We start from the raw sequence: 25552 nt of genomic DNA, 5'->3' as shown, positions 1-25552 counted from the left end.
ATCACTGAGCAAAGTCATGCTTTAGATTTTGACGAGGGGACATTATACGTGGGAGGGGCTTGGGGGGGGGGGTGGCGGGGGGAGGGAAGGAGAGCTGCAGGAAGAATTCATCGGACAATGGGCACTGTTGTGCTGCAAGTTTGTTTAATGAGATGTGGCCTCCACCACTCACCAGTGATTTACTGGAGACCCTCCCTATTTCTGGGCATATGTGAAATTCCATTACTGTATATAATAATCAGACATTCCACAGACTCTGCTTCCCTGCTGCTGGTAGGAATTTGAGAGTAGATTCTTTTTTTCTTCTTCTTCAGATTTTAAGCAGTTTTAATAAGTTGGAATGGGGAAAAGGTTTGTTTTTGAGCCCTGTGGTGTCCTCACGACTGACCGGACTGTCAGTGAGAAGCAATGAAGAAACCTGGGGAGTTTTTATTTCTCCATGTGCTGCCCGTGTGTTAGTGAAGTTGGAATGTTAACGATTTAGTTTTGATCTTGTGGTTTCACTGGGACGGTGAGGCTAATTTCCACCCTTACTAGCAGCAAAGAAGTTTTAGGAACAGGTAAAGGTCAACATGCCTTTCCCTTGTTTGATGTATCAACCCATCTTCTTGTCTTAATGAGTTCTTGTTTTACAAGCATGTCTAATTGTCTGGTTATTCCCTTTACCTTGTCTACTGCAATGTCCTTCCCTGGGAACAGCTCTCTTGGGTAAATAAAACTCTCCTGCCTTCTGTTCTTACTGCTAACTTCCTCATTTTAACTTCTATCTCCTGGCTGAACCTGTCACCACTGTGAACAAGTGCCTGGATCAGTTTTGTCCAATTCCCTTCATAATCCTGAAACTTTAGTTGGGCCAGCTCGATCTCTCTTGTTACCTCGCAGTTTCCAAAACCGATTGCTCCTCCTGGCAATAAATAGAGCTGAATATTCCATCCATTCAAAATGATTCCATCCTTATTCCAAACCTCCATCAGGAGCTCAGGTTAAGTCCACACGGGCTGCAAGAGCATTCTCTCGGGACAACGCGAGTATTGTTTGATGCCCCATACCTATCTCCTGATGCTGAAAAGGGTAAATTCATCCTTCGGTGTTTGCCCTCTTTAAACCTCAGAAGCCGTGCAGCTCATTTGAAGTACAAAAGATGTTTCCATTGGACAAGTGAGGCGAATCAGGGGCCCGATAAATCATTAGCCTGCTTCCCAGGTGTTCAGCTCCATTTGGGGTCTCTGGGAGTGGCTGCCTCTGTGCAAAGAATGGGAACGTGTCAAGTTGCCGGAGGAGGAGGAGAGGAGAGCTGCTCTAACTGTAGGGAGCCTATGTAATCTGTGGATCAACCCATTTCCTGTGCCAAGGCCGCAGCCGGGCTTTGTGCGCCATTCGGCTAATTACAGGCCGGTGCACTCCGGAATGTCCTTCACTTGCAAAACAGGAAGTTAATTGCTGAGGTGGAGGTAGAATTATTTGACAAAGGCATTGAATTTAATGGGTGACATGATTCTGCAGGACTTCTGTGTCCACGGGTTCCGCTCACTAGACCTTTAAATGTGCAGCTCTCTTGTACAACCGAGAGCTCAGATGTCCTTGGGTTTGGCACAAAGCAACAAATGACTCTTGACACCTACGTAAACTAGAGGTGATCCAAAACTCGGCAGCCCATGTCCTAACTCGCACCAAGTCCCACTCACACATCGCCCCTGTGCTCGCTGGCTTGCATTTGCTCCCGGTTAAGCAACGCCTCGATTTCAAAATTCTCATCCTTGGTTTCAAATCCTTCCATGGCCTCGTCCCTCCCTATCGCTGTAATCTTCTCCAGTCCCACATGCCCCCGAGATGTCTGCGCTCCTCTAATTCTGCCCTCTTGAGCATCCCTGATTATAATCGCTCAACCATTGGTGGCCGTGCCTTCTGTTGCCTAGGCCCCAAGCTCTGGAATTCCCTCCCTAAAATTTTCCGCCTCTCTACCTCTCTTTCCTCCTTCAAGACGTTCCTTAAAACCTACCTCTTTGACCAAGCTTTTGGTCGCCTGCCCTAATTTCTCCTTGTGCGGCTCAGTGTCAAATTTGTTACTCCTGTGAAGCGCCTCGGGGTGTTTCACTATGTTAAAGGCACTATATAAATACAAGTTGTTGTTGCCTGTAAAGAGAGACTTCCATTTCAGCCAGTGTTGTTTTTGCAAAAGGATGTTAGTTGTAGTTGATCATATCTGGGGAAGAACTGGATAATCCACATCTGGTATAGATCCAATTATAGGTAGAATCTGGCAAATAGCCAACATCATATTGGATACATTCAATAACGCTTGTTTCTCACAACTAAACAAATCCTGCACATTAAAGACAGACACAGGTGTTAGACTGGTTGGCACCAGCCCGCTCTTGTTTAAAGAAGGTATAATAATCTGGTTATAAAGTTGATCCGATAATCAGCAATTATAGCAGGAGGTGTTTACATAAGATTTTACCAAGCGTGAGTTGGGAATTTCACTATTAAGAAGATCTCCCAGTAGTCCTCTGTGCGGTGACTGCTGCCTACTGTGAGTGTCTCCACATTCCTGTGATGGTAAATGCATCGCATGGTGTGGTACTGGCCCACACGGGCCACCAAACCTCCTACACTGATTCCCACTGTGCTGAGATAATTGACCTCAATTAGGGCCACAGTGAGGCCCCACTGCTCCTGGGGAAACATTAACTGGAAGGGGGTCCTTACTCCTGATCATTATTCAGTAGTCCCTGTTGAAAAGTGCACGGGACATTTGGGCGAGGACAGGATTGGGCTTGGCCGTGATGCTTTCCATGGCCAAACAGCCTGCTGACACTTGCTGTCTATGGCTCTTGCATGAAGAAGAACTGGTTCGGTGAAGTGCGGGGGCCACAGGAGAGGAGGAAATCGGGAGGGCGGAGACCAAGTTCAAAAGGTCTTTTCAACAAAATCTGTGCATAAACGTGCTGCCTCCCGTCCCACACATCAGCCTTCTTTCCCAGTGTGCCAGGATCACTTCAAAGTAGGCACAGCTTTGGCAGGTACTCCAGGAGGGCAGCGGGTCTCGGTTTGAACATTCCTGAAGTTCGGTGCTGGAAGTATTGGATGGTTTGCTTTGGATCTGGACTTGTCGATGGCGCTGTGACTGGACAATATGCTGACATCACTGGTCATTCAAATCCCACAGTCTAATTGGACAGGAAGCCATGCCAAACCTCCCAGCCAACACCCCTGTGGTGCTGTGGGACAGGTGGCGTATGGCAGGATTGGGGTTAATGCGCTAGAGTTTCAAATCTTTCAACAGTCCTGCCCTGGAGTGATGGAATGTGAAACCACAGGCTGTTTGAAAGTCAGCGGAGTAAAACTAGCGAAGCAACAGGGGCTGCGGGAAAAACAGCACCTTTTTTCTTCTGGAGAGCTTTGATACAACTTGCTCATTAAAGCATTGAGCAAAGGAAAACATGGCATCAGTGTGTCTGCGTAGTAGTGCCGAGCTCCCCTGTGATGAATGTTGTTTTTGTTTGGGCTCTTGGGCTTCTGCCCCGGGAGAATACCAATGTTCTACAAACATTCCGAACTTTGCCATTCTATATTTACAGGCAGGACGCTCTGCATTGGTTCGGCCTTTTTATGTCAATCCCCACCCCCATTCTATCCTGAAGGTGTTCACTCTTGCTGGGGTACGGGGCCCCTGGGCACCAGCCACCCTTCCAGTACCTCACCCAAATGGCCACTCTTCATATGTGCACAGGGCAAGTCCCATCAGCAGGATGTCAACCATGGGGGCAGCACAGCCAGTCACTGACCCGTCCTTGGCTGACCACCACATGCACGTTCCAGGTTGTTGGATAGTGCTCAGGAGCAGGGACCCTGCCTCAGCTTACCTCCCGCATCCAGTAAAAATACCACCTCCTGTGAGATGTGCTAACTCGGTATGGACTGGGCCAATGCTGGGACCCAAACGTTTTGGTGCTACACTGCAGCTTGTGTCTTTGAATATAGAAGATTGTAGGGTAAACTGATCAAGGTTAAAAGGAGTTGATAAGTTAGATACAGTGAAACTATTTCCCCCCCCTGGTGGGGGGGAAATTAAGAACAAGGGGACATAATCGTCAAATCAGAGTGAGGCCATTCAGGGACAAAAATCAGGAAGCACTTCTTCACGCAAAGGGTAGCAGAAATCTAAAACACTCTCTTTCCCCAAAAGGCTGGGATACTGGGACAGTTGGAGCCTTCAAGACTGAGATAGAGTTTTATTAGATAAGGGATAAGGAGCAAAGGAAGGAAAACGGGGTTGAGGTGCCGATCAGCCATGATCTGAATGAATGGCGGAGCAGGTTCGAAAGGCTGAATGGCCCAATTGTGTTCCTTATGTTCTTTTATCTGTGTTCATTTGGGGAAAGTCATGGTTGGGTTGGTGTCTTCTCCCAAGTTTAAAACCAGGAGACAGCAGGATAGGAATAGGACAGAAAGTGGGATCATGGCTCGAGTCTGGATTTACAGATGAAAAATTTATTGAAAACACAACCTGTACCCACCACTAGCAACAAAGAACAGCAATCCAAACTGACATGGTGACAACAAGACCTCCTCCCTCTGACCCCCAGAAACCCAAGACAAAACAAGCTGCCTCAACGTTCTGCCCAGCATGGCCATGCCAGGAGCTCTGGATGCATCAATGCACTCCTCCCACAAGCACCAGCTCATTGATATGTGTAATTGTTTCATAAAATATATATGTGAATATTCACCTAAAGGTACAATGAGTAAAAGTGTAGATGAACATGTGGTTCATTTTCCAATTGCTTCACAATATTCATGAGGTTGATTCCGGAGATGAGGGAGCTGACTTATGAAGATAGGTTGAGTAGTTTGGGCCTAAACACATTGGAGTTCAGAAGAATGAGAGGTGACCTTATTGAAACTTATAAGACAATGAGGGGGCTCAACAAAGTGGATGCAGAGAGGATATTTCCACTCTTGGGGGGGGGAATCTAAAACTAGAGGACATAGTCTTAGAATAAGGGGCCGTCCATTTAAAACAGATGAGGAGAAATTTCTTCTCTCAGAGGGTTGTAAATCTATGGAATTCTCTGTCCCAGAAAGCTCTGGATGCTCGGTCATTGAATATATTTAAGGCGGAGATAGACAGATTTTTGAGTGATAAGGGAGTAAAGGGTTATGGGAAGTGGGCAGGGAAGTGAAGCTGAATTCATGATCAGATCAGCCATGATCTTATTGAATGGTGGCGCAGGCTCGAAGGGCCAAATGACCTACTCCTGTTCCTATTTCTTATATTCTTATATGTGTGAGTGTACACAATTACTTCATTAAAGTTTTTAAAAAAAGCTTTGATAAGCTCAATAATTAATGCCTGCACTACATGCAACACAGAAGATAGAGGAAATATTGAGTCTCCATTATAACAATCAGACCGGTGATGTGTGGGTTGCGGTTTAGAAACTTATAGCTATCTCACTCAAAAGCCAGACTGCTGGTGACTCTGGAATTGGGTCTGTCTGCTCCTCATAGAGAGCTTTGTCAGTGATTTCCCTGCCGGATATATGGTGTTGCTATCTCGATCACATCCCACAAGCAGAACAAACTTCCTCTTTTGTGAATTATCAGCCACAGTGTGAGGGATCTGAACTTTGGTTTTGCCAGTATCTGAGTGAGGAATGGGTATTGCACCATTCCAAATCTAGAGCGATGCCCAGGAGCAGAGATTAAACAAACTCCATCGGCATCGGCTAATCCATGCTTCTCAGTTTACCCGGTCTCTCCCACAACGTCAACCATGGTGCTGTTCTGCACTACGCACCACCCCCGTCACCTGGGTTCCTTAATTATATAGGAGTAAAAAAAGCAGGAGTGGGGGTTGAGTCTGGCTTCCTTTCGCCATTTTGTGACAATGAAGGTATGGCTGGTGCAACGCTTGTATTTGTGTTTTTAAGTTTATCCCCAATGCATTTCTAGGTTCATGGTGCGCATGCTGGTGTCATCCACTGCCGGATGTGACCACTACTTTATCCAGCACTTTTAACTGAAAATCTTTGTGGTGTTATTTCTTTTTTTTTTAAATTGGAATTTTATTTTGTGTAACTATATAAATTTACTGTTGAATTGTGGCTGAATTATCAGCCGCAAGTATGATGTGCCTGGGAATGACTCTTAACTGAAATCCACAGGGAACATTCAGGCTGACCAAAGACTGGGGTGGTTGCAGTTAACTGGAATGGTCCATGTGACCTGCCTGCTGTGCGTGGGTTGGGTGGAGACACTGGCGTGAGTTGAACTCCCCCATGATGGTGAACTACATACAGTGAGTGGGTGGCTGGATTCTCTCCATCATAACCTGCCCCAGGCTACCGCAAACTTTGAAATTGCTGGTGAAAATAATTTTGTTAAAAGATTGTGATCTGGCCCTTGGTCCGTGCAATGCAAAAGCAATCTGTATCGTTTTCCACTCAGCATGGAGACTTCCCACAAACACTGACAACTGACTCCAACCCTGCCCCCAGCTTTGACCTGATTTCAAGTCCTTTTTTTTTCTGTTCCAAAAGGAGTATCCATTTTTGTTTCCCTTGATGGAAGCATTTAAACAAACACAATCGTCCACTCTAGGTCAATGCCTCAGAGGAGTTGCTGGTCCACGTCTCTTTCAGGCATTCTTGGTTTTATCGACATTCTGCTTTCGCGAACGAGGAAAGATTGAGTCTTATCTCGAGTGTGGCTCGGTTATTGCTATAATGCTTCTCGTTTTCCAGCTGGCCTGATAACTGGACAAGCGCCTCCGCTGTTGTTCTGCCTGCCCCACCTACTTTTTTTTTCTGCATGAGTCACCCTGTTATCTTTCAAGTTGAATGGACAGTCAGTTCCTTCCGTAACTCTTGTCACAAGTTTTGAGATTTTCTGATTTTTTTTTTGTGTGTGCGTGGGTGGAGGGCTGCCTGGCTTCACGTTACAGCATTTTTCTGTGTTTAGGCACAGCCCCGTTCTAGCTTATAATAGCTCAATCAGTCTGAAGGCAAACAAGCTTTAGGCCTTCTGGAAGTTTTGCTTTCATCATCTTTTCATTAAAGACATTTGACGGATTAAAAAAATTGTCTGTAGTATTTGGGTGAGAGACACAAGAGGCTGACTGGGCTCGGGCATCAGTTAACGATCGATTGGGATCTTTCCTGAGTTAGAGACACGATGCCCCGGGGGTCCGGCAGGATAATGACCAGACTGATTTATTTTTCCCTGTAAACACACCAGACCTCATTTCACAGTCGTTGTTCCCTGTATAATGAATCTATTAGACGTCTGGGGAATTTTTACTCTACCTCGGTGATCTGAGCCTGAACTCTTCAGATATCACTATTTTTTTTGTTAATCATCTAATAAACCCTCTTACTTTTTTTTTCCTAATGTGTAAATGCTCCCGTTAGCCAGGTTCGCAATCTGGCACAGGTGTGATTTGCTGAAGGGCTGCTTTCTGTTGCTCTGGTTGCTCTAGTTGCTATGGCTCTATCTGCTCTCCCCTGGCTAAATGCTGTGCTTGGTGTACTACTAAGCTGCATACACCAGGAGTAATGTCCCTTGGGAAAGGAAACCTGCCACCCATAGCTGGTCTGGCCTACATGTGACTCCAGTCCCAACCCAACTTGGTTGACTCTTAGCTGCCATCTGAAGTGGCCTAGCAAGCCACTCCGTTGTGTCAAACGACTAGAAGGCCCACCACCACGTTCACAGGGCAACTAGGAATAGGCAATAAATGCTGGTCTTGCCAGCACTGCTAAGATGCCAAGAATGAACGAAACCTCCCAGGTACCATCCCCAGTTAACTGATCTGATTTGGGGAGGTCCAATTAGCTTCAGTGCCTTTAGGCCAGGAAAGAGGAAAAAAAATCATTTGGGGTTGACACCTGAAGAATGCATACTGGAGGGTACCTGTCACCCATAGAACTATACTCCAGTCACAAGGCAGTGCCTTCGGGGAAGGAAAGAAGAAAAAATATATATACTGCTTAGTAATGCAGTCTCTTTGTACAGTGATGATTGACATGAGAAGCTACTTGCTGCAATTGAGGGCTCAACGCTGACTTAAGTGTGAACAGCAACTCCGACAGTGCAATGATCAGCAAGATAGTCCATCAGATTGTATTCGTGCTAACCTTGTGCTTTAGTATCTGTCCAGCAGCCTTTAGTTATGCAGGAGCAGTCAGGTCCGTAACATTTAATCTGAGTTTGTGCAAGTCTTGTCACAGCGTTGTTGTCATATCCTGTAGTAAATGGGAATGCATTTAATTTTCCATGTGCTAATTTATGGGTGCCATTATAAGCTCAGCTGTAATTATTATGTTTTTAATTTCCTCTCCCTTTAGTCCTATTCCAGTATCCAATTTTACTGTGGAGCGACTCTAGGGCAGTGTCAAGCCATAAATATGCACTTAAGCTGCTGATTCACATCAGTTCTGGGCCCATCACCGCAGGAGAGGAGACTTTTATCCAGCTGGGCTTTGTCCTAAAGGCAAAAAGACTGTTCTGTGCACTGCCTCTTTGCCCGTATGAGAGAGGAAGCCTTTATCCTCTCTGCCTGGGCTGGATTTGAGCCCAGATCAATTTTTTAACCTTGGCCTCGGTAACCTAGTGCAGTCTACGAGTGACTGAAAAACCCCTTCTTCAGGTTGGTCAACTTGAAAGTTTAGAAAAAGTCAAGAAGCTCCAGTGCTGGAAATGCACAAGAGGTTTGTCCGTATTTGAAAGGGAAAAGTCGGGTCATTGCTTTGGCCAGAGACACTGTGCTAACGAAAGATCTTTCCATGAAACACTAACAAAAATTGTCTCCTCTTAAACCTGCTGTGTATTCCTGGCACTTTATGGAAGTTTCCAAAATTGCAGTTGAGACACATTTCCCGGTCTTTACGCAGATGTAATTGGCTCTTGCTGTTGACCCATTCCAACGTGTTGCTGACTTGGGGCCTGATCTTTGGAATGTTTGTGCTGGTGGAGACTCACTGTCTTGTCCGAAAATATGTCAAGTCCACAATGAGCCTTGTTTCCAACCCTTCATTTTGCGCTCTGCAAATCTGCCATAAAGATTGAGGTCGTACCAAAAATGTTTGTTTTAATAACCTCCCATAAAATCTCTTGTTGAATGAATCTTTACTGCTCATTACTCCTAGGGACAGACGCATGGCAAAAGTTTGTTCCATCTTCATTCCATGGTTTGATGTGCTGATGTGGACTACAGAGTGAGGTGAAAGGGCGCGCACTGCTTATGCAGTGACTAATTACGTAAAAACACCCACTCAGTGGTTTGATAGTTAAGGCAATGAGTATCTGAGCCATTGAGAGCAGAAAGGTCCCAGGGATATTTGGTCTGGGCTAAAGTTAGTGGCTAGGGCTATGGCAGGGTTCTGTCCTGGGACTCTGTCCCTGGGCCAGCAAGGCAAAAATTGCCCCAGGTTCTGTCTCCTGCTTGCTATCCAGGGTGTGTAGGCTGGGTGAGAATATAAATGGGGCTTGGTCATCATGTTCCTCCCAACAAATATCCTGCTTACACTCATTATCCATGTTCATACATGACGAGACGGCACTTGTGAAAGGTACTGGGGAGGGGGGGGGGGAGGGGATCGGGGCCTGTAGAACTGTCGTGCAGCAAATGACATCACCTTTGGGAGAGGAGGAGAGAAGTTGCCAGAAAAAGGAGGTGAAATAATTTGCCCAGAAATCGGAGCTGAAATTTGGCATCAAATGAGTTAATCTGTAGACATTTTGGATACACCCTGGTTAGTAAGTGTGAAATAAAGGCTTTTCATAATGGCCTCCTGTGTCAGTATTTGTACAGGCCCAGTCCTGCCTCGTACAGGCCCAGCGTGTTTGAGTCTGACACAGTTTGAAGTTGCAGTGTGGCATTACGGAGTCTGAATTCTTGCAGACATTCTTGAAGAGTTTGCTCATTTCCTTGGTTGTATGTAGGATAGTGTTTGGCGGTGGATATGTCTGGGCTTGTCTTCTCCGGGCTCTTGCCACCATTTCCCAAGAACTGGTGTGGCGCTCGCTGACTGATGCCCATTTCCCCAGGCTGTCCCGTGTGTGGTTCCTCACAATCATGTCGACACCAGGTGAGTCTGACCCCATCAGTCAGGAGCCACGAATCACCAGACCTCACAGGCAGAGAAGACTCCATTGAACCCAGTTGTTGGGTATTTAAAAAAATCCTTCAACCACAATTGTGCATTCCAGATGTGCCCAGTACTGGAAATGGCCGCACCAGGTTATGAGATGGGCGAAAGATATTTAAAATACTTGCCGCATGAATATATTCTTGAAAATTAAAAAAAAACCTACTGGATTTCAAGTGAAACCCGGTGATTCACGCTGGATGACATAATTCTATTCAAAGATTTGAATCACTGGTTCCTCAGGATGTGCACAGCAACTCCAGCAAAAACGCCGAACTTCCTCTCCCTGCTCCAGATGTGGGGCCGCATCAGGAAAGCACCGATTTGTCATCCTCCAGGAGATGAATGAGGCTCCCTGGACCAATGCCAGCCCTTGGTCTCTTTCTCATATTTTCGCAACATTGATGCAAATACTGATATTCTTCCTGTCAAACCAGTATGGCACTGAAAATAAAAGCCAGATCCTGAATATTCCCCGTCCTTCTTTAACAGACTGTCCCAGGCCTGCTGTTAAATGGGGAGCAAGAATAGCAGACCATTGGCACTGTGTGACCAAACAGATTTCCTTTTGTATAGAAGATTGTGGTGCTTATGACCCAGCTCCTTCAGAACATAATCACCGTGCAATTATCCTTTGCTCCTTGGCTTCTTCACTCCATTCCCAAAGCTTCCATCCAGTTGTCCGTCCGAATGCCTGTTTTCTAACCGATCCACTCTGGTTCATGGCATCCTTTTTTTTTTTCTGTGATCCCTCATCCCTCCCCTGATCCTGCCATTATTGCTCGATTTTCTTCAGCTCCTCGCTGATTCCTCCCCTCGTGCTTTGCACTTTGTTTCTGCGTTCTCAGTCGTGGCTCATTCAGCCCCCTCGTTAATCGGACCATCATTCACTTGTCCACCAGCCGACCTGGGGCGTTGAGCTACCTGCATGGCTTCCGTCTGGGCACAACGCGTCTGTTTTTGCTGCATCCAGGTTTTCTCTTGTGCGTATCAATTGTTGTTGACTGCAGGTGGGCGTGGTTGGAGTGTGGGGCGGGAGGGATTATAACCGTTAGTTCCAGTCCCCCACCAAGGGGTTAGTTGATAAATGTACTGGCTGATGTGGTATTGAGCCATTTGTACCAGGAAGCTCTTGGGCTTGATCCCCTCTCTGTACTGTTAGCTGATCTCGGCCAGTAGCTGGGGTGCGACAGAGCCGCTGGGTTAGGCAGAGGAAATTCCAGCTCCCGGTCACTATCCCGCTTCCCTCCTCTGGAAAGTGCCTGTGTGAACATGGGATGTGGATAGGATTGGGTTTGTGTCAATCCCCACACGATCAAATAGTCTGGTGACGCTTTCTGTCTAGGCTGGCCTAAGAAGAACGGTCACTTGGGTGAGGCAGCAGGGGCCAGTTGGGACCTTTGAGACTGAATGCCAGGGGCATGCGGTGACTTGGGTGAGGCGGGCAGTGTGGTGAAGAGTGTTGTGTTGGACTGCAGTCTGTTTGCATTGCGCACTTGTTGGCAGCTGCAGCCAGCGTGAATGCCTTTCCAGTATCTCTGGAATGTTGGTCGATTTGTACCTTGTGACATTGCCAATGTTCTCACTGAATTGTTTTACTCACGGGGGCACCTTCCCAAATCAGGCTCACTGTGTACCGTTCTGGCTCTGATACCTGCCGGTCCAATCCAGCCGATCACCGCCCTCATTTTCCAGGTCATATCCTTCTCAGTAAATGCTCCAGTCTGATTGTTGAGGCCTCATTGTCCCTGAGGGACTGATGCATTTGTGTTTGTGTTGCTAGTTAATTGGAGGATCACACAGAGCGGAACTGTAGCCAGGCTGGTGCTGACAGCTCTCTCCTAATGACGAGTCATTATCCTTTCCTAAAGCCCTATGCACCCTATGTGATAAAACCCTGGGCTTTCAACTTCTTTTCAACTCCGCTCACTTACAGAAAGGTTAAGAGCTGTGACCTCTTTCTGTCTGGCTGCTCTTTCTCTCCCCAGACGAGCCCAGTCAGTCATAATGCATTTGAAATGAGGTAGAGGCACTGTCGCCAGGACCATATCTTGGAGATGGTGCTGCTTCTCATCTGCTATGAAACACCTACCTCAGAACCGTAACGATTAAATCCACGCGACATGACCTTGGCAGCCTTTGAACCGTTCAATCTGCAATGTCAGACCAGGTCTCATTCAAACATTCGCCAACACGCATTTCAACCTCCTTCAAATGTTCTTTCAAAAGAAAAGTCTGAATCTAAGTTTAATAAAATAAACCGCTATGATTTGTAAATTGACATCCTGTCCTGTAGCCCTGCTCAGATTGTTGAATGTGTTTTACCTAACGATTGATAGAAATGATCTGCTTGTCCTTGTCCACAACCTTTAGCCTTATCTCACCCGGCTTCTGCAACCTGCTGAAGTCTTATATTTCCTCCCATTCCCTGGTCTTTTTCACCACTGAACCCCATTCCACCATTAGCGACCGATCCCATTCCACCATTAGCGACCGATCCCATTCCACCATTAGCGACCGATCCCGCTGCACCATTGGCGACCGAGCCCTCAGTTAGTTGCCGATCTTGCTTTCTGGAACACCCCTCCCTAACCCCTCTGCATCTCCACCATCAAAAGCCTCCTGAAAATTTCATCTCTTTCACTAAAATTTTAGTCACATCCCTAACTACCCACTGAGGCTTGGTGTCCATTCCTTTCCCCCCTCTGGGAACAGTTTTTCTACATGTAATGTAAATACAAGTTGCTCAGAGTGAACTCCAATTTGAATTTAGCTCAGATTTATATGAAAGCTTCTGGTTCCATGCCACTTACCGCTGAAGAACTGGCACAAAGTCTGTGATTCCCAGTGACCGTACTTTGTCTTTCCATCTTTTCCTTTTTGGAACGGGTTGGTAATGGTCGCAGAGTGAATGATGCTGGATTCAGCAGGTATCAAACTGCTACATTTTGGTGTAAACATCTTTCCATACAGGACAGCCCCTGTTGTGGTGAAGGTCACAGTGCTATACCCGTGGTATGTTGGCAGGGACACTCATCCCGATTAGAAAAAAACAGCTGGGCTGTGTGTTTACATTCTCTTACTGATTTACAGAACTCTGTTGTTTGACCTATAATTATAATGTACAATCTCCCCACCCAGGAAATGCCAGAGTGAAGAGATAATCTTGAATATATAAGACAGCCGAGACTAGCCCTTGCAGCACTAAGCAGCCGGATTCAAAGTCACGACCATCCCTCGTGACTGACCGCCCTCCTTTACCCACCCTCATTCTCCTCAATCTCTCCGTGGTGTTTGACAAGGTTGACCTCAACATCCTGCTCCAACACCCCATCTCCAACATTCAGCTTCGTGGGTCTGCCTAAAGCTGGCCAGTGCCTTTCCCACAATGGCTTCTCTTCTTTCTCCCCCCTCTCCCACCCCCCCATCAACACCGTCGCCTCCAAAAACTCCCAAGAATCTATCCTAGGCTCGCTCCTCTTATCACGCACGGGTTTAGCTTCCACTGTATTCCGATTGACACCCAGCTCTACTTCTCTGCCACACTACAACTTGTGCTGTTAGATTGTCCAACATTCAGTCTTGAACGGGTTGCGACTTCCTTCAGCTCAACATCAATTCGACTAAAATCATTGTATGCAGCCGCATCACAAACTCCGCTACCTTGCCACCAATTCCTCCTTCCTCCTCCAGCCACCATCTCAGACTGTGTGCAACATTGGCATCTTGTTTGACCCTGAACTTAGTTTCTGACCCCATATTCCCTCTTCCATAGACCGCTGACTTCCATTACGCTAGGATCCTGTCCGCTGGTAACCTCCACCACTGCCTGTGGCGGGTCAGTGGGAGTTCACCCTACTTAAATATTGCTGCTCGGTGTCCAAACCACAAGGGGGGGAGTGTACATCTCTGGTTCCTGATTGCTGAAGGATGCCGCAAATGCAGCCTTGCTCCCCAGGCCAGAGGGAGGTTCAGGGCCCCATGAAACATTCTGATTCAGCCTCAACAGCCCCTGTTGTAAGTGGGCTGTATTACAGATGCGAGGATTGAGCTTCTACAGTCCAGATTGCATCCCTGGACTCCACCCGCGCGCCCCCCCCCTCCTCAAAGTGGTCTTCACATCTGGCAATTAAGGCCTCTTCCTCATGGATGTACCAGTCTCTCCAATGATTCCTTGAAATTCAACCAGGCCAAGGTCTCAATGTAAGGAGCCACCGCCCCTGAACACTTTTGTAATGGGTGGGCGGGTGCTCTGTCCCTTCGAAGACAGAGTAGGATCTCCGATGTAAGGCTGGGATCAGGCATGGCCAGGTCCTGGTCTGCTTTCCAGCTCTTCCGCTGCCGGAAGGTCCGAGAAATTTCGGCCCCAATGCGTAGGGAGGGACTCGTGCAACTCCTACATGGAAGAAGCTCATCGAGAGCGTTTTCCTCCGTACAATCCCGCTCGAGTCTAAAAGCATTTTCCTTTTGGTATTGTGTCCCAACAGCGGGGGCAGGATACCACTGTTGTATCATCATCATCTTGAATCCGATTTCTGCTCCAAACTGGAAACTCACCGGTGACCCAGAATAAACAAACTGAGATATTCTTAGAATTCCTCCTCTCCACAGGGGATGAAGGATGACAATCTGTGCCTTACATGGGGAATCGGAGTGCTTTTGAACTGTGTTAGCATGTGTATCCTGCTGATCGGGCAGCAATCTACACCCCCCCCCCCTCCAGCCAATACCAGACAGCAAGGTTACTTCAGTCAAAGTGTGTATTCACCAAACCTGGTAGAAGAGGCCAGAGGGGGGAGGTAGGGGATAGGGTGAAGAGGAGGGTGTTGGTCTGGCAGACAAAACTCCTTCGTATCATTTTTGAAATTAGATTTGCTTCAGACGGTTTAGCTTTTTTTCAGTCCAAGGGTGCTCTGAGCATGGTTTCTCCTGGTATGTGCCGCGCCGTGCACTCTTGTCTCTTAACGTAAGCACCAGGCACAAAGAGGATGTCCCCACATCCTCAGGATCTCTCTCCTGTTGGGCGGGGGGAGGGGGCGGGAAACAATTGAGCTCGCTTTGAAAGGAACAGCATAGTTTTGTGATAAATGCCAAAATTTATTCACGGGTCATTGACACCATTAGTGGGCCCCATGTGATCTAAACCTTTTCCATTCATGAAATACCATGTACTATTGGGTGTGGACCAGGCCCCGCGAACACGACCGATACAGGACCATGTGTTAATCCCTCAACAACAAGCGGTATTGAGGCAGCCTCTAGGGGCCCGGCTTCACTTTGTGTTAACAATGAATAGAGAGAATAGCCGGGCATTCTGACTGAGCCCTGAGCATGTCAGCACTGCTCCTGAGTGCATTAGTATTACTGCTGCCTAGATAGACATTCCTATTCTATTAACTGCAAGCCTGGCTCAATATGAGCTCTTAGCTGGAACAAAGCGGCCTCACCATTCCTGCTCTCCCAGGGTCTCCGCAATAAAGCAGCTGTGCCATCTGAGGGGTCTCGCTATTTGGACAGCTGTTTGACATCATTATCAAGCAGAATGTCAGTGCCGACACGACCCTGTCAGTGAATGTCCTTGACAATATAAAAATGTGTCTTGAGTTGCTGTCAAAGGGACTCCCATTTCCTTTTGATTCTGATGATTAATGTTGCGATGAATTGAGACAACCCGAAGGCAGTGAGCGCAGTTTGAGAGATGAACAATTCTCGCTGTCCTTGCGAGCCAGCTCCATGGTTATTGAAGACTGCTTGTACGAGAAATGTAGGCCAATTTGGACAATGGGTTGTGTTTATATACTTTGGGACCTAGTCATTCCAAGTAACCTTTGGGTTTTGCAAACCCGGTGTGTTTCATTCCATAATAAGGTGTCAGCCGTGGCTCAGTGGGGAGCACTCCTGCCTCTGAGTTAGAAGGGCGAAGGTTGTGGGTTCAAGTCCCACTTCAGTTCAGTGCTGAGTGAGCACTGCCCAAGTAATACCTGCCCTCCTGTATGGCTCAGAGACATGGACCATGTACAGTAGACACCAAGTTGCTGGAGAAATATCACCAACGATGTCTCCGCAAGATCCTACAAATCCCTTGGGAGGACAGGTGCACCAACATCAGTGTCCTCATTCAGGCTAACATCTCCAGCATTGAAGCACTGACCACACTCGATCAGCTCTGCTGGGCAGGCCACATAGTCCACATGCCAGACACGAGACTCTCAAAGCAAGTGCTCTACTTGGAGCTCATTCACGGCAAACGAGCCAAAGGTGGGCAGCGGAAACGCTACAAGGATATCCTCAAAGCCTCCCTGATAAAGTGCGACATTCCCACTGACACCTGGGAGTCCCTGGCCAAGGACCGCCCTAAGTGGAGGAAGTGCATCCGAGAGGGCGCTGAGCACCTCGAGTCTCAACGCCGAGAGCATGCAGAAATCAAGCGCAGGCAGCGGAAAGAGCATGCGGCAAACCAGTCCCACCCACCTCTTCCCTCAACGACTATCTGTCCCACCTGTGACAGAGTCTGTGGCTCTCGTATCGGACTGTTCAGCCACCAAAGAACTCACTTTAGGAGTGGAAGCAAGTCTTCCTCGATTCCAAGGGACTGCCTATGATGATGGTGGAGGTGCCGTCTTTCGGATGAGACGTTGAATCTCAAAGCAGGGAGGGGTTCTCCCCAGTGTCCTGACCAATATTTATCCCTCAACCAACATCACTAAAACAGATGATTTGGTTATTATCTCAATGCTGTTTATTATGCAAATTGGCTGTCCTGTTTCTTGCCTTACAACAGTGACCACACTTCAAAAGTACTTCATTCGTTGCAAAAGGTACTTTGCTATGTCCTGAGGCTGTAAAAGATGCTATATAAATACAAGTTCTTTATTTTCCCTCCAAGTGACTCATTGCATAGAAAGAAAAATTTGCATTTATATAGTGCCTTTCACGACATCAGGGCATCCCAAAGCGCTTTACAGCCAATAAAGTACCTTATTGAAGTGCAGTCATGACAGCCAATTTGCGCACAGCAAGCTCCCACAAACAGCAATGTGATGATGACCAGATAATCTGTTTTTAGTTGATTGACTATTACCAGTAAAATGGGGAGAACTCCCCTGCTCTTCTTCAAAATAGTGTCATGGGATCTTTTACATCCACCTGAGAAGGCAGACGGGGCCTCAGTTTAACACCTCATCCAAATATTGACTCCTCAGACCGTGCAGCACTCACTCAACACGGCACTGGAGTGTCAGCCTCAACTTTTGTGCTCAGGTCTCTGGAGTGGGACTTGAACCCACAACCTTCTGACTCTAAGGCGAGGGTGCTGCCCACTGAGCCACGGCTGACACTGCATAGATACAAAACATCAAAGTGCTGAGAACCTAGGATTTGGTGATTTGCAATGTGCAATGTTAGCCTGTGAGTACTGCGTACATTGATGTGACACTCCTGCTATTAATTCATGTTGACACCTCTTCAAATTGCAGACAGAGGGCTGTCATATGAACATGCAAAAGCAATCATCCGCTAACATTACAAATGGTCATTTTCAGGCAAGAGGTAAACGGCACATCTGGAAGTTCATAGAATGCCCAACAGCTGGCAGATGGTAGTGTTTAAGAGATGGGTGCAGGACTGGGGAGGGGTATCTCCAGGTTCTGTTTAATGCCTGCTCACTGCTCGGGGGGGGGGGTTAATTGTTGAGCCAGTTGGTTGTCTGTCGATTGGTTGCTGGCGACGTGGAATGAACAAACCAGTTGGGGTGAGAGTGCCCGAGGTCGTGTGAAGAACCCTTTTTTTTTACATCTCTTCTTCTTCTTCAGCCTTTTGTCTACGCTGGGAATGTTCTCTCTTTGAGTGACTGGATGCGCTCAGTACACACTCGCCTACGAGGTCAGCTGTGCTCTGCTGTGTACACAGAGGAACTCTTATATCCCCTGTCATAAACCCAGGCCCCAGCTCTGAACCCACTGTGTGTAACCAACAGGAGGTGACTGTTTGCTTGGAGCAGTTGGCCGCTTCAGCTGTTGATTGCGTGTCGGGCTGGAATTCAGGAAAATACCAGGAATTCCCCCAAAGTGAGAGAAGCAGCCTCCGGACGGGCTTTCAGGGCTGCACAATTGGTACCTTCTGACGCCTTTCATTAGAATGACAAGCTTGACAGTTACAATGGCCTGATTGTCAGGCAGTTGACATGCTGTTTACACAAGTAAATTGAAATCACTTAACCCAGCCGCTCACCAGCTCCACTGGAGAGTCATCTTGAACTCGCCTACACAAAGCAGCCCATCTATTTTGCTCACTGCCCCATTCCGAAGTGCAAAGCCGGTGTTTATCGTGGTTTTCATACCGGCTTTAGTGCTGGAATAGCCACTTCCCAACTTGTGCGGACTCAGGCGTTCCCGCAGAGTGAACCTGTCGGATTTATTAAAGCCAGCGGGGAAAATCCAGTAAATAAAGCGGTGGTCCCAGCGATCGCCCTCGCATGAAAACTCTGTGTTTATCCTGGGGCTGTCACTGACTGTGGGGCTCACATCTCACCAAACCAGATACTAATGGCCTGTTTGCTGCGCCCTAATCTCGAATAGTTGGTTGCTGCTTCTTCACCCATTTTATCGAGTGACTCCTGGTCACTTTAAATAGGCTTTTTTTTTTAACGCAACAGGTGTTCAGCTGACTGCAGATTTACAGATTCTCCCTCCTTCAGCTCGAGTCCATAGTGTAAACAAGCCCAGGGACAGATGGCCCTTGAAAATGGAGGTTTATTCTGTGTGAGGCTGTGTATAAAGGCGGAGCCAGTGGCCTGTGGAGATCAGCTTCCCAGTCCATGTGAGGAGGCTCTCCTGAAGTGTGATGTACTGATATACCCAGAGTATAAAAGTGCCTTGAATTTGCTCAGATTAAACAACATCAGGTAGACTACAATGACCTCACAGTACAGCCCAGCAACCCTTCACAAATGAAGAATGGGCATTTGTGCGTGCAACCAGAAAGGGGGTGTGCAAAAAGAGAGGCATGTGATACTGATATTAACTATTGCTGCTAGATCAGGTCATTGACCCTTGCTCATGGTGATCCTGTTGTGTTGTACTTGATGTATCTGCTTCGACTGATGCTGTACTAAACCGCCGATCTGTGTTTTTCAGTGTGTCAGGAAGGGTTCTTCAAATCGGAGGCCACCAACGAGCCCTGCTTGGAATGTCCCGCCAACACCCAGCGCTCTGCAGCAGGTTCCACGTCGTGTCCGTGCGAGGAGGGTTTCTACCGAGCCCCCAGTGACCCCGCCACCTCTGCGTGTTCTCGTGAGTACCATCCCCTTTTCCACACTTGTCTGTTTGTGCGCTGCATGTAAAGCCTTCTCTCAGACGGCTGTAAATCTGTGGAATTCACTGCCTCAGAGCTGTGGAAGCTGGGACATTGAATAAATTTAAGACCGAAATAGACAGTTTCTTAAATGATAAGGGGATAAGGGGTTATGGGGAGCGGGCAGGGGAGTGGAGCTGAGTCCATGATCGGATCAGCCATGATCGTATTGAATGGCGGAGCAGGCTCGAGGGGCCGTATGGCCTACTCCTGCTCCTATTTCTTATGTTCTTATTTGCCGAACAGTGAGTGTCTGAAACGCTCCCCCCCCCTGGAGTGAGCTTGGGGCCAAGCAGGATGCGCACGGGGGTCTTCTCTCTCGCCCAATAATCCGTCCCCGGCAGCGTCGTGGTGATTTAACGTTTGGTGTTGTGTTCGATCCGCAGGGCCGCCCTCCGTGCCCGAGGCCGTTACCGCCACTGCCATGGGTTCCACCGTCCTGTTGAAGTGGAGGCCGCCCGGCGATACTGGGGGCCGCAGCGACATCACCTACAGCGTGGTGTGTGAGCGCTGCGCCTGGGACACGGGACGCTGCAAGCCCTGTGAGGCCGGTGTCCACTTCACCCGCCAGTTCCCGTTTATGGAGACCACCGTGAGCGTGATGGAGCTGGAGCCGCACACCAACTACACTTTCAAGGTTGAAGCGAGGAATGGGGTGTCCGACCAGAGCTTTGCGCGCAGTGTCGCCAGCGCTGTTGCCTTCATTAATGAGACGGGTAAGTGTGAAACTGAACAGCAAAGTGAGGTGGCATTCCAATCGGGAGCGAGTGCCAGCTAGAGTCAGCAATGTAGAGTGTTGCTACTTGCTGCTAAGGATATCGACTATACTGATTTCCCAACCCCCACCCCACCCTTTCTAATCTTGTCCCCATCTCCACTGAGGGTGCTGGTCACAGGTCTTGGCACCATTTCCTGCACCATTTGCACAAGTGGCCATTCCTCATGTGGAAGCTGGACAACGCCTGGTGTCCTATTAAGCACTCCCAGCCAAGCCCAATCCCATTGTATCTGATGTATACACGCAGGCGTCTCCAGCCGGAGTCACTGAATCGCGGTCGGTAGCGGTAACTGGCGGATCTTTCTTTCACTTCCTCCAGTCCCGGGGCTACTGTGGTCACCTAGCATACTGAAACTGCTGCCCTGTCTTCCTTGAAACAACCTGAGGATTGAACTAGGGACCTCTGAACTGCATGGTTTAGTACTGCCCAAGCATTCAATGTGTTCCAATATAGAAACGCACTAATACAAAAGCAAAATACTGCCGATGCCGGAATCTGAAATAAAAAAAACAGAAAATGCTGGAAACCTCAGCGGGTCAGGCAGCATCTGTGGAGAGAGAAACCGAGTTAATGTTTCGGGTTGACGACCCTTCATCAGAACTGGCGAATGATCGAAATTAACATTTTTAAGCACTGAAAGGGGGAGGGGAGGAAAGAACAAAAGGGAAGGCCTGTGATGAGGTGGAAGACAGGAGAGATTTGAGAGACGAAAGGGGTGATGGGCCGACTTGAGATGGTAATGGCAGAAGTTAGAAAAAGTTGGAGTCCAGATAGGGTGTGAATGGCGGAATAATGTTGGCCAGGACAGCGTCAAAGCCAAGTGTTGTGGAGTAACAGGTAAGATAACTAACTGTCCTTGACATCGAGTTGTGGGTGGATGGCCTCTGGATTGGGCAGCAGTCACTGCATTTCACAGCCGCCTCTTGGCTCTGCAGGTAGCGTGTATGCTGGAGTTTGAGTATTCTGTCGTACGGCAGTGTGTAGTTCCTCACTGTGGTGTGGAACATTGACTGGTGTGTTGACCATCTTTGGCCCAGTCAAACAGGGAGCAGCGTATTTATTTATTTTTAATCCCATGCACATCCAGCCAAGTCTCTTCACCATGCACCTGACCTTTGAACAAACCTCATGTTGCAAAATGACTTTGGTTTTTATTTCTCAAAACTACTGGGCTGCCGCCCTTCAGCCTGAATCAGGTGATTACCCTTCTGATGGGTCCAGTACTGAGGCAACCTGCCATTGTGATCCACAGAGACACTTACACAATATTTATGACCTCTTCTTTCTTGCTCCCGCAGAACCTCCTAAAATCACCTCAATAGTAATGGAGAAACAAGAGAAGTCCAGCCTTACTCTGTCCTGGAGTGTTCCCAAGAGGCAGATGAGACGCATCTCCAGCTACGAGGTCATGTACAGCAAGAAGGTGAGAATAAAGCAGTGGACTTGCCCCACTTTTGTGCAGTTGGTGCGGTTACTTCTTGGACCCCTGACGGGCTGTTTGTTGTAAGCCCCACATAATCCACCCACACGGCCATTGGGCAGGGATTGGCAATGGGAATCCTGATTACTTTTCTTCCACTTGCCCCAAGCACAGAGGCCAGTTGCCATGTCCATTATCCTGGCTGCAATCAGCTAACCGAGCACAGACCAGGGATCGAACCTGGCACGCTGGTCATCAAATGTGGCTCTACCACACTACGGGCCCAAGTTTCCACATGATTCGCGCCTGATTTTTAGGAGCAACTGGTGGAGAACGGACTATTTTAGAAATCGCAATTCTCCACATTTTTTTTTTCTGCAGTTCTAGTCAGGTAGAACAGTTCTAGTTTAGAACAGAATTTTTTCTTCAAAAGGGGGCGTGTCCGGCCACTGACGCCTGATTTGAAAGTTTCCACAGTGAAAATGTACTCCAAACTAAAGTAGAATGGAGCCAGTGAAGATTTTTGTAGAACTGAAAAAACCTGTTCTACACATTAAAAAATCAGGCGCAGGTTACAAATTAGGTGCCCAGAACGAGGTGGGGGGAAGGGAACTCATTAAATTTGACAATAAATCCTTATTTATACTTCTACAAATATTATACAAATAAATCCAACCTGAATAAACATTTATAAGCCAAGAAAAGATTAAATAAACCATCTTCCTACCTGTGTGAAAGTGCTTCAGCCAGGGAGAATTCTGTAGCTGTTCGTGCTGCTGAGCGAGGGAGGGAGAGAGGGAGAGAGGGAGAGAGAGAGAGAGAGAGGGGAGGGAGGGGAGAGAGTGGGAGAGGGGGAGGGAGCGGGCCTCGGGTCGGGGCAGGGGGGGGGAGAGCGGGTCTCGGGTCTCTGTTGGGGCAGGGGAGAGCGGGTCTCGGGTGTCGGGGCGGGGGGGGGGGGAGAGCGGGTGTCGGGTGGGGGGGGGGGAGCGGGTCTCGGGTCTCTGTCGGGGCGGGGGAGAGCGGGTCTCGGGTGTCGGGTCGGGACGGGGGGGGGGAGAGCGGGTGTCGGGTGGGGGGGGGGGGAGCGGGTCTCGGGTGTCTGGTCTGGAGCGGGTGTCGGGTCGGGTAGGGTCTGGTCGGCGGGGGGGGGGGGAGCGAGTGTCGGGTCTGGTCGGGCGGGGAGCAGGAGCTGGCCGTGGGAGGAGCCTCATTCACGCAGCCCCAGTGAGGCCATTGGGCCAGGGCTAGGGGCTGCGTGCTTCGGGCCCCTCCCACACAGTTCGGCGCCTGGAGCTACTGCACTTGCGTGCCGACTGTTTTCAGCGCAGGGACCTGGCTCCGCCCCCCCACAGCTCGTGCCGGCTGCGCCGAGTGCCACAGGACCTGTAAGTCGGTGGAGACTACCGAGGATTTTTTTAGGCGCGAAAAACGGGCGCCCAGCTCGGAGGGGCGCCCGTTTTTTTTCTTGTGGAAACTTGGGCCCTACATGTTGCAGCTAGCCACCGCTCCAAGGACAGCACCCACCCAAATAAGCCACTGCTGTTTGAGGATCCTGTCAATCCATTCAGTTTCTCAGTCTGTTGTCTTGGGGAGGGCCTCAGACATTTTGGAACATATTACGGCACTCCTTGTCACAGATGATATTGTGTTGCTGACGGATTCAGCCAGGGATTTAGTGCTTCCTACTCACTATCTTCAACAGTGCGATAGTTGGTTGGATATAGTGGTGTATGGCGTCCTAAAAATTCTGTATTATGGCCTTGCACAGTTCAAGAAAGGGCCTCCAAGGTATTGATTGGGAAATCAAAGGGCATCTTATCCAATTGTTGCTTTATAGCGGTATTTTGAGGTTCTGGTAGATGCCTGGATAGAGCCTTTTAGAATCGCGCTGAGAAAGGGTGAAGAGCACTTTGGTCTTTTGCAGCTTTCTTGAGGATGGCAGGTTGTTTGTAGTGTATGACACAAGTCCCAAGCCGTTCTCCTTTATGGTTCCGATCTCCGAGGCAAACAGCAGAAGGGCTTCCTCCAGCCCATGCGTGTGATCCAGGAGCAAGCTGTGAGGTGGATTTGTGCCAAAAGGTGAAGCTGCTGAAGGGACCAGAGGGCTTTCTGGACGGGCAGTTAACCTGGTGGTAGCCGCACCTCTTTACCAAAGCCCCTGGCATGGATTAAACACTTGGTAATAAGTGAGTCTGGTACATAGTCTGGGACATGAGCTTCAGGGAACCTGGCATGACTCAAGCTGCCCTGTGTAGGTACTCTCACCATGATGAAAGCAGATGCTATACCTGCACCTAAGCTCTCAGGACTTGGAGCGATTGCGATGTGTCCTGGTGGTGGAGAGAGTGTGCACACTATATTGGGGAAACTGAACATCTATAGATTGGGTGTCGATTCCTCAGTAGCCCGACTTAGATTTAAACACAGTGATGCTTTTCATGCGTATCAAACATTCAGCTGACTAAAGGAATTTCACCTCAGTCGATGCACTTAAACACGAAGTGTTCTGAAACCAGCCTGCGATTTAATCAAGGAAACGTACAAGCCAGTGAGAGTGTTCGACAGCTGCAAGCCTGTGTTGTCTGTAATAAGTGTAACATCCTGAAACACATATACTGTTACATATATCTGAGAACTAGTCAGACTAATCCCTCGTTGAGATGAGTAAGCAACACCCAGATAATTCCCTCGAGGTGTTAAGTGTAAACTGACAGACTGTCAATGGGAATTAGTGGAACTCCTGGCTGCCCCACCGCTTCCATATCCTGTGGAAAGGGACTTTCTTGTGTGAAATACATTCCGGATCGAAAAGGGAATGTCCCATTTTGAGAGGTTCTGCGTCTCACACTCGCAACTCCCAACCATTTGAGAAAGTGCAAGGATGTCGGTGGCTTCTGTGACAGCATCAAGCTCTTTAAAATAATACCGAACAGCTCCAGGTTCGGTCCCTGATCTGTGCTGAATGAGTTGGTCTCGACAGGAGCAGCGGTTGGAGGTGCTAAACTGCCCGTGGTGCCCCTGGGCTAGAGACGGGGAAGGTGGTGGGGTGGGGGGATAAAGCGGCAGTAATCCTGATCACTATCCAGTGGCTCTTGTTGGAGCATGCATGAGCTTGGATGTTAAGGTTAGAGTGCGATGCATGCCACAGTCAAATGGCCCAGCAATATTCACTATCTCGATTGATGCCGGTAGAATGGCCACTTGGTTGAATGGGGCCGGCCCACATGGAGCCCATTCCTGAGTATGTCGCCAACTTGACTTGGGAGAGTAAAATAAAACGTAACAAATAAGAATCTCTGTGCACTGCACATTGCAACATTACATTCGCAACCTCTGGAGTAACTGATGATGATTTAATAACATAAGAAACAGGAGTAGGCCATTCGGCCCTTTGAGCCTGCTCCGCCATTCAATGAGATCATGGCTGATCTTCGACCTCAATCCACTTGCCTGCACTATCCCCATATCCCTTAATATCTAAAAATCTATCGAATTTAAGTAGCTTGAGCTTTGCTTTGTGCTTTAAGGATGCAGACCTTTTGTTGTTTTGTGAATGACAAAAGCTGTGTAGTTCCCCTGTTTAACATGCATGTATTCCATGTGCTTGACTCTCAGCGCAGCTAAAGGTTTACATATTAATGAGAGTCCTTGAGAACCATGTTCCCCTTGTGTGACGGTGGCCATTCATTGCTCCAAAGAGATCATTAGCACCTCTTAATCACCAGGATCCCTTTGCAATACAGAACAAGAGAAATCACAAAAAGGAGAGGTTTCATTCTTTTCACTTTACATTCTGTTGAGAGCAACTGCCCCCTCCTGACCCCCAAGAGGCTGGGGTCAGCTCGGTT

The 25552-nt window shown here is 48.2% G+C and overlaps 1 protein-coding gene across 3 annotated transcripts in view; it reads left to right on the top strand.

The window, feature by feature from the left end:
- epha2b (eph receptor A2 b) overlaps positions 1–25552 on the top strand; it is a 50949-nt gene that overhangs the window by 9575 nt on the left and 15822 nt on the right. For all 3 annotated transcript variants that reach the window (XM_070860284.1, XM_070860283.1, XM_070860285.1), the window contains exons 4-6: positions 19289–19444; positions 19892–20221; positions 21583–21707. In XM_070860284.1, coding sequence (XP_070716385.1) covers positions 19289–19444; positions 19892–20221; positions 21583–21707 — 611 coding nt within the window. The remainder of the gene's footprint in view (positions 1–19288; positions 19445–19891; positions 20222–21582; positions 21708–25552) is intronic.

Source organism: Pristiophorus japonicus, chromosome 18 (assembly GCF_044704955.1).
Source record: "Pristiophorus japonicus isolate sPriJap1 chromosome 18, sPriJap1.hap1, whole genome shotgun sequence".
Taxonomy (NCBI): domain Eukaryota; kingdom Metazoa; phylum Chordata; class Chondrichthyes; family Pristiophoridae; genus Pristiophorus; species Pristiophorus japonicus.
Note: the sequence above shows the minus strand (reverse complement) of the source record. Positions and strands in the feature narration are given on the sequence as shown.